General features: G+C 34.3%; 1 protein-coding gene across 1 annotated transcript in view; it reads right to left on the reverse strand.

Moving 5' to 3' along the window:
• Positions 1-3,686, reverse strand: part of EYS (eyes shut homolog) — a 643,894-nt gene extending 640,208 nt beyond the window's left edge. Inside the window, exon 1 of the mRNA XM_042889745.1 lies at positions 3,557-3,686. Within this exon, the coding sequence (XP_042745679.1) occupies positions 3,557-3,686 (130 nt within the window). The remainder of the gene's footprint in view (positions 1-3,556) is intronic.
• Positions 3,687-12,994: the final 9,308 nt, after the last annotated feature.

Genomic DNA, 12,994 nt, shown 5'->3' on the forward strand with positions numbered 1-12,994 from the left:
TACCTGTGCTACCTGGTGTAGGGAACCTGCTTTGGCAGGGGGGTTGGACTCGATGATCTCTGGAGGTCCCTTCCAACCCCTACAATTCTGTGATTCTGTGATTCTGTGATTAACAGCTATCACGGTAGCATATATACTAACACAAATGAAAAACATGACATGCTGATGCCTTGCTCTTGCAACGACATAATAACATAGTCAATCTCTGTTATATCCAGTGTTAATTAGCTTTTCTGCACATTATTTGTATTAGTAATTAAAATAACTTCTATAATAAGGATAGATTTTCACACCACTTCATGTTTCCCCTTCAAGACTTGTGTTTAATAATAACATAAAAGACATACCCTTCCCATATACCACAGAAAGATTTGAACAACATCCAACAATTTAAGAATAATGAATAACTTCTTAAAAGTACAAACAGTGAAAAGCTTCCTCAGATAGACTCTAAATGTTATGTGTATTTTCAGCATAAAAAAGGAAGAAAAAAAATCCACACCAAAGTACAGAAGTTTAAAGTAACACAATGATATTTTAAAAGCCCATATGTTATTTTCCCCTTCTGGACAAAAAGAAGAGAAAACCGGAAAGCAGCATATATAATAAAAGTTTCATATTAATATAAAACTTTTTTAAAAAGCTACTGGAAGGCCTACATTTGTGATAAGCCTTAATACTGTTATTCATTTCTAATACATGTGTAAAGCAATAAAGGATCAGTATGACACAGTATAAACACAGAAAAAAAAATCCAAATCTTAATTACAGAGCAATCAATGTCATATAGGCAAAAACCCTCAAGAGAAAACAATGAGGTGATATTGCTTATCTACTTAAGAGTTCTCAGCAGCTGTCATCCTGTGCAAACAAGACTTTTAATGAAGGATGTATTTGAATAAAGGCAACGTTTTATCAAATACTTCCAAGAAGAACTTATTTAAGCCAGAAATGAATCACATCAGTGTTTGCTTAGAAATACATTAATTGTGAAAGATGGAACCATGTGATGCTAAGCACGGATTTTGAGAGATGGAATAAAATGAAGATACAGAGACAGAGAGACAATGACAATAACTTGTCAGGTGAAGAGAACTGTGTGATATTAGAAGAACTCTGAGGCAGAATAGAGGGTTGTCACATGATCATAATGATGGGATATAGATTTTTTCAAAAATCTTCTCAAATTCTAGAGTTCATACCGCAAGTTTCTATGTTTGTCATATGTTTGTCATTCTTACAGGTAGTGTAATAGTGTAATACTCCACACATTTACGCAATGTCTCCATACTAAAGTCTCCATTACAAGTACAATTCACAGTTCAAGAGGGAAGACTCTTGATAATGCTACAAAATACATAATTTTAATAAGCAGACACTCAAGACAATTTTTTATTAGTTTATTTTTATCAAAGAGATCATCCAAGCTATTCATAATGGCAAATCCCTCTGCAGTGATTAAAGGGACCCTCACTATAAGAATGTAAAACATTTGACAAATGCTGATATCAGACTAAATTGGCCTTCTAGACAGAGGAGACAGTTATGAGCAATGTCAAATTTTGTCTCTGAAATAAAAACTGATTCTAATGGGGGTTAATTTTTTTATAATAAAAAAGTTGGTGGTAAGGAACTTGTGGTTTGTTTCCAAATCTATGAATCCTAAAATATATCAATTGGTAGTTCCCAAACTCTTATAGACTCATGAACAAGAACAACTTGGGTTTTACACTTTCATTTCTCTGCTACTGCATTTGATATTTCCTCTGAAATTGAATTTGGACTCTTAAAGAAAACTGAAGCAAATGGATATGTAAAGAGCTTGAATTGCATGAACAAAACTAAAATATATCTTTCTAGCGTTATACTGAGATACTCTTCACTGATTAATAATATAATGTTGTTATGATGGAATTGGAAAATATCCTAGGATCACAAAACCTAAGATATGATATGCATATACAAATGGAAATGTTTGAGTTGTAATAACACTTCTATAAATTTCAAGTTTAAATTAATTTTTGTTTGTTTTTTTTTATACTCAAGGGAAAAAAAATCAATATTTTCAGTACATGTGATAATGAGCTAAACAATATGAATCATACTGTGAAAAGTTCCTTTAATCTGAAATTCTTTCTCTTGGAATGCTATCATACAATCCCTAATTGAGTTACAAAATAAGACAAAAATGCTTTCTAGTGGGATGTCCTTTGTACTAGCTCATGCTCACAGAGTCACTGAATTGAGTTGAGTTGAGATTACTCACAGTTTGAGATTACGTCACATCTTGCCACCAGTAATGGTGCAATGCAGGAAATTCTCACCTTCAGCTCAACAGGGCTTGACAAACTTCAGTGTGGTGTTCTCTCTTTTCCTGCTTGAGCTTACACGAGACACATCTGAGCACAAACTTTACACTATTCCAATGTTGCCAGCATCATTTCCAATGCATTGAAGTTGATATTCAGCTCAGTACACAATTCTGTGGCCACAATCTGTTGATTCATGCAGATGAGCTGGTTGAGACACTCTTCATTTTGTGGTGTGACAGCTGTGCATGGCTGCCTGGAGCATGATTTGTTTTCATATTGTTTTTACTGCTGAAATGCTCCACCCAGCACCTCACTGTGCCCTCATCCACTGTTTGGTCTCTACAGATGTTCAGCAGCTTCGTAGTATTACACATGCTTTAAATGTCTCTCTGAACTGGAGCAAGTACCCTCACTAATTTATAAGAATAAATTGTAAATTAAAGATTAAAAAACCCATTAATTATCAACTAGTACAGATGACAGTCTGCCTATTATACTATTTATGTTAATCATTGGTAGTGATAGCATACCTCACAGTAAATACGTAATTATATTGGTATTGGTAAGAAACCTGTATCCAAGATATTCAGTTTTTTCAGAAATCAGAGTGTCAAGCATTTATGCAAAACAGAAAATTATTATTAAAAAAACAAAAAACCATTATTAGAATTATGGAACTCATCTAATCCAGTGTTGAAATATCTTATCTTAGAACAGATGTGTAAGATTGGCAGATGCTCTAAAATACTTGTTTGTCTTTTCTGAGATTGTTTAAACAACTCATTTATATGTAGCTGTGTATTGAAACAGAGTAATGATACTGTTGATCTCATCCTTCCTCATGATTGGATTTTCCTGTTCTGTATGAAAACATTAATTCCCATCAGGATACTCTGAATTTGTGTTTGTGACTAAATCTACAACACCTTAAGCTGCCTAATAGGGAAACTAAACTAACACAATTAAAATTGTGTACTGGAACATGACCAACACTTTATTGACAACAGCATCGCATTTCCTGATCAGAAATTTACATTTAGTATAGGAAGGATTCACTGAAGTACTTAAGAGACTCAATCTGAGAATATCCATGCTAATTCAGTTAAAACTCTTACAAGTAAAAAACATGTAAATGTATACTCATGCATATATGCACGTATTTCTTATAAAAAGGTCTTATAAACATCGTTGAAATAGAGTTGGAAAATCACATTTGCAGTACAAGGCTTTCCAGTAAAACTTACCTTTGAATCCTTCAGCACAATGGCAGGAAAAGTTGCCAATTAGATTCATACAGATAGCCCCATTTTTGCAAGGTGAACTTGAACATTCATTAATTTCAACTTCACAGAAGGGTCCTCCATATCCAACCATGCAGATACAGCTGTAATTATGCAAGTGGTCCTGGCAGAAGCCATACTCAGAGCACTGGTTTCCAATGCAGTTATCTATATCAATTTCACAGAAAGTGCCAGTGTAACCAAGGGGACATATGCACCTGTTGAAAAGATTAAAAAAGATGATCTCTGATATTAATGGAACTGCATAATAATAACACAATCATTACAGTTAAGATGGGGCAAAATAGCAGCATTTAAAATTAAATTTCCTATCACAATATTCAAATAAAATCTAGTATATGCTACCAGTATTATGGGTTTTAAGGATTTTTGTAGTAACAAGAGTTAGTTGCTTGCTACAACACTGTGAGGAGAAAAAAAAACAAACTGTATTATAGAGATTTACCAAGTTTATCTCCATTTAAAGAAATAAATACAATTTGAAACATCCTGCTTTCTTTCGACTTAAAACCAATATAAATGTGCTTTACCATTAGATGCAAAGGTTGTAATTTCTGTCTGTAACTGGAGAAAAACTCAATATAACTTCAAAGAAATTGAACTGATTATTATTTCCACAATTTGGTATGACATGTAAAATTAGAGATGACTTTCTATGCTTCCTTCTTTTTTTTTTTATAAATGTAAACAAAATTGGATTCTTTTATTATTTCATAGATGATTAACATCTTACAGAATTCCAAAGCTCTTATATTCAGCAATATTTTCCCTGCTTGTTCATTTCGTTATCCTGTTTATAGGAGTTATTTAATGGAAGAAACAGCTGATAAGCTTAGATATTCACAATCCACAGAGATATTATTTAGAAGCTGGAAACACTTTAAGGAAGCCTTGATTATAGCAATTTTCTGTACCAATCCATCTGGCAGAAAGTCTACTTTTTTTCAGAAGTAAATGTTTATGAGGCTTTTTCCTTCATTCTTTGCTTGCTATTCTTCCATTTTTATATTAGACTTCTTGAAATTTCCATTTCAGTATTTGTATGTCCCCATCACATTTTCAAGAGGACAATTTTAATTCAGTAGGGAAAAGACTCCATGTAAGACTGAATACAGAAAGACAGAATGATGGGAACTGATTTGAATGTCATTTTTCAGAAGTTTTCCGCAATATAACTTTTGGACTAAGAAAGTTATAAACCACCAGTGGTACACATTTTTCTCTGTTCAGTTAAGCTCTTAATTTTATCTGCAACTCTTCTTGGCAAGAGAGAATTTGAAGAGCAAAAAAACTTAATCTATGTACAAACTATAGATACCATGGGATCTCCATCTGTCATGATACAGAGGAAATACTTCTGAAGAAAAAAAAAAAACAAGAGGAGGAAAAAAACTGTTATGTGTAAAATGAATAGCTCCTAAGCTTTAAACCAATTATTAATTTTTATTTTTATTTTCTACTTCCAAGGTAATATGTACTGCTAGTACTGAAAATTCAAGAGTAGCTTCAGAGTATCTAAAAAGATGAGGAGCTCAAGAAAAATATATATTCTCAAGTGTATGCCTGACAAGAATAACATCTCCTTTTCTTTCAGCTGGTTCCTTGCAGAAAAATTCAGGTGTCTTCCTGGTCCCTTGGAAAAATTTTCATAAGAACAAGCCTGGCTTTCTGCTTTTCATTGTCAGAAGGTGCATTGTTATAACTATTTTAGGTCAGAAGAGGAGAAAATTTTATCATGTGTTCTGACTGTTCCAAACTGTAGTGTTTTACTTCACATGGCAGAGCACTTATTTTATTTATTTCAGATGATACTAAATCAGAAGATGTACTTCTGATGGGCCAAACTGGAGATTGCTTGCAGTAAGTTCAGTGAGATTAAGAATTTTTCAGCACAACCACTTTTGCTTTATGGATCCCTTGCTTCTGCACTACAGTACCTACTCAAGTAGGTGCAGTTACCATATTTTTCATTCTGGCCTTAGCCAATCCTTCGCAGAGAATAAAGCTTTCTTTCTTCTTGATGACTATTGATGATTCTGTTCCTTTTGGAAGGAATAGAGCTCTCAGATTATCTCACAGAGTTGCATTATAGCTAAATAAAAATGTTGATTTGCATAGATCGTTATCCTCATTGAGTATGAATGTGCAAAGCATGTGCAACTTTAGTTATCTTTAGGTCTCTAGCTATACTGACCAACAGTAAAACTTTGGTATGGAAAGTATCATAGAATCATAAAATCATAGAATCGCAAGGTTGGAAAGGATCTATAAGTTCATCCAGTTCAACTGTTCTCCCATTACCATTGCTAACACAAGCCTCTAAACCATATCTCATAGCTCCTCAACCAGACGCCTCTTGAACACTGCTAGGGACGGCAACTCCACCACCTCCCTGGACAGCCATTCCAGCACCTGACCACTGTCTGAGAGAAAAAGTTTTTCCTTATGTTTAACCTAAACCTCCTCTGGTACAACTTGAGGCCATTTCCTTGGGTTCTGTTGTCTAGGAGAAGAGGCCAAACCCTTCCTCATCACAACCTCTCTTCAGGAAGTTGTATGCAGTTAGTCACTCTGTTTTTTTAGTTAACTATAGACACAAAAACCATTTTAAGTAATTATTTTTGTGTGCAATCATACTTTGAAAATGTAGCTCACCATAATAATGAATAGAACATTTAACTTACAGATTTTCCGGAAAGGATAGAAAGAAGGAATTTTCTTTAATGTCCTTGTTCTTTCTACTAGTGTAGCTCATCTTCAAGATCACAAAAGAGTTACACAGAAACAGAATTAATGAAGAATGTTCTAATTTCAGTTTCACGTTTCCAACTCCATGATATCAGTGATGATATCAAATTTCTTTAATACTTCAGTGTCTGAATGTATCTAAAATAACTGAGACTGAAATTTCCTGGTTTCCCAGCTGAAATTATAACTAGATACCTATGGATTTAATATGTCATATCTTGCAGCACATAAATCAAGCTCTCATATGTTTAGACATTTATTCTACATTATTGCTGAAGAAAAACAAAAATCTTAAAATTCTCTTGTGACTTTACTGAGAAAATTTTGCATAGTTTGGCTATCGCTATTTTCTTGCACATACAGTAGCTGGCTTTTTTTTTTTTTTTTTTTTTTTTTCAGTGTAATACTAGGTTAGAAAACCAATTTAAATCTGAATCTTCCTGTCATATGAAGCTCAGTGACTGATGTATATGATTAATCATGACAAGAACTGAGGCAGTGGCTCAAAACAGTGGACTATAAGACTAGTATTGCAGAAAGAGTTTTTGTTCTGTTACTGTTTGTTCAACATATTCGTTAATACAAACAGGAGTATTAAAATTCTCTTCATAATCTAAATTACTACTGAGTATTCAGGTTTGAGAATGAGAATTTTTAAGAATCATTTATCTACTATCGTAATGCAGGTTGAGTTTTAGCAATAACAGGGTATAGAAATTCAGTAAATACTTTAGAAACATAACAGAATAGTTGACCTCAAATTCTAATTGTATTTTTACAAATAACATTAATACATAACATCACAAATGGACAGTCTATAAAGACCAAGACAGTTATGAGTACATTAATAACAATCATTGATTTAAATCTGTACTTCATAGATTATCTTTTTTTTTGAAAAAAAAAAAAAGAGACTATTTTTGTGAAGTAAAAATCTAAACTAGTCACATTGTCAATGTATTTTTTGTTAATTTTTTTTGTTAACTGAAAAATAATAGTTATTTCTGACATTAATGTTTTGAACATCTAACAGTAAGTTGTACTAAGCAGACATGCAGTAAAGCAGTGCATCATAGGAAAGAAAACCTACATCTCAGTGTGTTGTTGTTTGTTTGTTTGTTTGTTTGTTTGTTTGTTTTTCTATAAATATAGAAATCAAACCAAAGACATAATTACCCTGTAGTGGATTGCTTTATTCCTGCATATACTGTGTTTTTGCTGGATACTGATACTGTATTGCCTAAACCTTATTAACAATGCACAGTAATTCAGTATGTCCGTGAAATAAATGTAAAGGACAGACTCAGATAATTCAGGCATGGAATTTAGTCTAATGAGCAACATGTCACTGGAGTATGGACAGTTACATACAGTGTAGCTGTAATGTTTTCTTAACAATACCAGTAAGACATAACTTTTTATCTCCTAAAACCTATAGCAACAGCTATGTAGGTAGGCAAGTTCACATTAATGAGCCAGGCACAGCAGCTGTCACAGCGCACTTTCAGACTGCTTGCACAGAAGTGATGTAGAACTTTGGCCACTGAGTAAACTGTGGCCAACTAATGAATCTTTAAAACAAGTGAGAAAAGCCAAGGACCAGACTGAAGATATATCTATACTGATCTTTGCTAGATGACCCAACTATTTTCTATGTTACCATTGAAAGCACACTTAAGATGAGCCCAGCAGATTAACTGCATTTATTTACTATTTCTGCATCTTTCATGGGCCCTAAGAGATGGAAGTCAGAAGATGTCAAATCCAGACTATTTGCTGGGTGTGGTAGGACTGTCCAACCAAGACTGGCAATGTGTTCCACAGCCTTCACACTGGTATGAGACATGGCATTATCATATTACAAGAAAAAGGTTGTTTTCTTCTCTAGCCTGACTGTAAATTTGAGCCTGTACCAGTCAGAATTGCTGCCTTGTCCAGATTCTAGGAAACCCAGAAGGATCACCTTTATCACCTTTTTCCTATCCTGAAAGATGGTGCACATCACTTTACCCACTGAGGACTGTGTCTTGAACTTTTTCTTCAATGGTGAATTCACATGTCATCTCTCTGTTGACTGCTGTTTTGATTCCAGCTACTAGTGGTGGTCAAGATCATCTTCTAGCATGTGGATGAAGTTGGCCTATTGCATGGAATCTGCCACATTCATCATATCTGCAGCTAAATCAATACAAAACTGTGTTTTTTGGAGGAATATATCACTTCAAATGCATTCAGATCTAGTTACGATATCTCAAACAGCACAGACTCAGCTGGAAGTGCAGTAATTCATTTGGATTAATAAGAGGCTTTGTGGAAATCGGATTGTGGCCACTTTAGTTCTAAGAGGAGGCTCACTAAAAAAAAAAGGAGATTTTATTCCAAGATGTTATTCTTATTATGTTGTTCCTGTTCTCTTCTATTGCTTGGATTTCTATCTGTATCACAGTTGTAAGGCTTGAAACCTAGTGCCCCTCCTTCATCCAGAGCAGCTCCCCATGGTGAACTCAAATTCCCTTTATGTTGAACTATATGTTCCCTTTATGTACAACTATATGCCACTACCGTTTTAAAATTTCAAGAGTTTTAAAACTGAGAGGAGAAACAGAGTCAATAGAAAGTTAGAAAAATTTCAGTTAAATGCACTTTTTCAATCTGTAAAACTGTAACAGCTCACTTTGTAGAAAGCAACAGTTTAAAAGTGGGAGAAGAGTGTAGTTGAAACAAAGCTGGATACCCTACATGTTTTTCTTGTCTTCACAATGCTATAACAAGCCACCACTGAAAGAATATGACAATCACTTAAAAATTTAAAAATCATGCTTCCTTCTAGCTTATACTGCAGTCTTATATTCAAATATCTATATTACAGATAACAAAGGAAAGCATGTATTTGACAGTTTTGCCAATATAAAAAAAAAAAAAAATCACAAATAAAATTTCAACCATTTTCTTCAAAATTATCATTCAGATTTTGTAAGAAAAATTATTCCATGTCACACTCAGGCTCCTGAAAGTGTTTACCATTTGCTAAAGTGGATGGTTTATTTTTTTGAGATTTTGCTGGTTTATTTTCCTTGTCCAGAAATATAAATATTTGTGACGCTTTCCTTTGTTCAGACAAAACAGTCTATCTTATCCAAGTGTGCTTAATAAACTTCTAACATCACATCAGTACCTGTATTTATTCACTTCATCTTCACATGTGGTTCCATGTTGGCACTGGTTTATCTCACAGTCATTAATATTCTCCAGGCATGTTTGTCCTGTCCACCCAAGAGCACAAACACAGTGAGATCTTTGGTTGTCTTCATCATAGTAACAGCTACCTCCATTTGTACACACCTGAACATAAGAATTACAAGAAAATATGAAGAGGCTTTTCTCTAGATGTTGACTGTTGATTTGATGTTGGTTTAGTTTCTTTGTTTCTCAAAAGAGCTTAACTGAATAACCAACGATTACAAACACTGCTATTTAATATTTTATTATTTATTAAAAATCATAGTATCACAAGACATTTTACATCCTGAGAATGTAAATACTGAATGTTACTAAATCAATGTATCAATTAATTAACTGGAAAAACCCACTCATGATTCAATTTAACAGTGACATCCTAATTCACTTTAGAATATAAACATTTTAGGAGAGGTGATAGTGAAATCATCTGCAGCCATTCCTGCATTTAAAACAGAGATGTAATTTAATTTAATTTGTGGTCATCAAGAAAAACAGACAAAGCTTTTCATAATGATTTTGATTCGCAATTTTCATAATGATTCTGATTCACAACCTGGAAGCCGTTTATTTCAATAGATTTATAGATACTGATATATCATGAAATCACAGAATATCCTGTGTTAGAAGGGAGACTCCCGCAAGTATTGCTGATTCCAGCTCTTGGCTTCTCATAAGAGGAACCAAAAAAATAAAAATAAAAATAAAAAGAGTGCTGCACAAATGCTCCTTGAACTCCATCAGCACAGGACCGTGCCCACTACCCACTGGTGCAGCCCTGTCCCTAACCCCCAGCTGCCTTCCCCTGATGCAGCTCCATGCCGTTCCCTCAGGCCCATCGCTGTCACACAGAGCAGAGCTCAGCCCTGTAAGGAGCTGCAGCCGCCATCAGGCTTCCCCTCAGCTTTTCTGCTCTGTGCTGAGCACACCGAGGGACCTCAGCCGCTCCTCATATGCCTTGCATACCCTCACCCCTCCTTTGAATCCATCCATAACCCTACTTTGAACCTACACATAACCCTCCTTTGAACACATCCGTATAATACATCACAGTATCGATATCTCTTGATGTTCTCCTTCAGTGTGCATATAATGAAAAAGTAATAACCCTAAGCTGGAAAAACACTTCTCTTAGCTTTTTTTTTTTTTCCCTCCTAACATCGCTTACTAAAACAGCGTCCACTGTATTTTCCAAACATTACAGAAACTTCTAAGTAGAAATAAACACTCCTTTCTTTATTTTCATTTGAGGTGCAGCTTCATTTCCATGAAAAATTTGCAGGAGTAAAAATGGATAATTGCATTTTCTTTTCAAAGCAATTAAGACCTCTTTTTCTAATCAATTGGTTTCTAAAGAAAATGGTGTCTTGAAGATGAGCTAATGCACTAGTACTTCAGTTTGATTGAGTCTGAATCTCTTTAAAATGCCATTAAGATTTGTAATAATAACAGTTCTTGCCAGAAATCCTGTAAAATTCATTTGTCTTTGATTAAGTTTTAAATTGACCTGAAAATTGAGAGATTTTTGCTGTGCTCTCAGTCCTGAATTTTAGACATAACTTGGAATTCTTTTTCAATTGGACGACTGCTTGAAGAGGAGCACAGCTCTACATCAACACAAAGAAATGTCGTATGTGTACAGTCTTAGAAGTATTCACTTTTTTGATCAACGTCTCTTCTTAATTTTTTAATTAAGCACTTCTTCTTAAATAAAAATGCTGAGCCTTACTATTTTATCAAAGTTAAAAAAAAAAAAAAAAAAAAGAAACAAAAAACCTTATACTCAAGAAAAAGTAACAGTTTTCAACACCTAATTTTATTCTAACAACCTGTTCCACTCATTGATGTTTGCACATACTTGGTCAAGTATAACATTAATCTTTGCTTTAGGATAACAATATTTAATTTCACTACCTGTGAAAAAGTGACTGTGGAGTTAAGTACATTCAACTCCCATTGATTTAATTTTTATATCTTTCTACTTCCTTGTAGATTAGGTAAGCTCTAAGATTTCCTCCATTAAAAAAAACCAAAAACATGATCATGTAAATTATGGGCTATAAACTGTAAGTAACTGGGAACTCAGTTAAATGGATCCATTGCAGTACTAAGACTTATAAGAAGGTAAAAAGTAGAACAAAATCACAAAATTGTTAGCACAAATGTTGTTAACACTAACAGTGTTTTTAAATCCTAAATATCTTCTTCATAAAGTGTACCCAGGCCTTGTATTAACATATTTTAATATATTGAGTACTGTGTGCAGGCCTGGGGCTCCCAGTACAAGAAAGACTCAGAGCTCTTGGAACAGGTCCAGAGAAGGACCACTAAGATGAGCAGAGGGCTGGAGCACCTTTCCTATGACGACAGGTTGAGGGAACTTGGCTTGTTTAGCTTGGAGAAGAGAAGGCTCTGGGGAAACCTAATTGTGACCTTCCAATACTTGAAAGGAGCATATAAACAGGACGGGGAGCAGCTGTTTTCAAGGTTGCGTGGTGATAGGACAAGCGGGAATGGTTTTAAACTAAGACAGGGGAGGATTAGGCTAGGTATTAGGAGGAAGTATTTCACTCAGAGGATGGCGACACATTGAAACACATTGCCCAAGGAGGTTGTGGATGCCCTGTCCCTGGAGGCATTCAAGGCCAGGCTGGAAGTGGCTCTGGGCAGCCTGGTCTGGTGGTTGGCAGCCCTACACATAGGGGGAAAATAGATGATCATTGTGGTCCTTTTGAACCCAAGCCATTCTATGAATCTACAACATAATTTAGAAAAACCTTAGAAAATTAAGACTAAAGTTATATTTCAATATCCTCTTTAATTTAATGTTTTTCAATAGTTTATACTGTGAAGCTGCTGTTCTTTAAGATTTTAGTGCAACTTCAACAGCTTTAAATTTGAATTAAATCAATGAAATATATTTTTTGCATGTAATCTAATAAGTTTTCTCTATCTGAAAAATTAATTTTCTATCAGTTTAAATCTTGAATGCTTTCTGCTAAGATGATAAAGGATTTTAAGAGAAACTAATGCTAAATTAATCTGATAGTGAAATCAAAGTAAAAGCCTGCACACTGTGTTTTTCTAGTTTCTCTCAGAAAATTTGCTTGTCACATTTTTATAGAGTAAATACTTCTAAATTAAAAACAAACAAACAAAAAATTTTTGGAAAGAATTGTATACTCCCACCAATATCTTTTTTTCCCCAAAGTCAACCTTCTTCATAGCTAGAATTAAACACAAATCTTACTGTTTAAGCGATGATAAAAAAGGACTGTGGTGCTCTGTCTCATCACGCTTCTGTGATGATACTGCTTATACTGTCAATAAACATAGCTTAGCATGTTGCCTTGATAAAAAAATGTAAGCAGAATCAGTTCCTTCAAACAGGAAATG

Source organism: Lagopus leucura, unplaced genomic scaffold (genome assembly GCF_019238085.1).
Source record: "Lagopus leucura isolate 7727_CA_CO unplaced genomic scaffold, USGS_WTPT01 Super-Scaffold_73, whole genome shotgun sequence".
In the NCBI taxonomy this organism is placed as follows: Eukaryota; Metazoa; Chordata; class Aves; order Galliformes; family Phasianidae; genus Lagopus; species Lagopus leucura.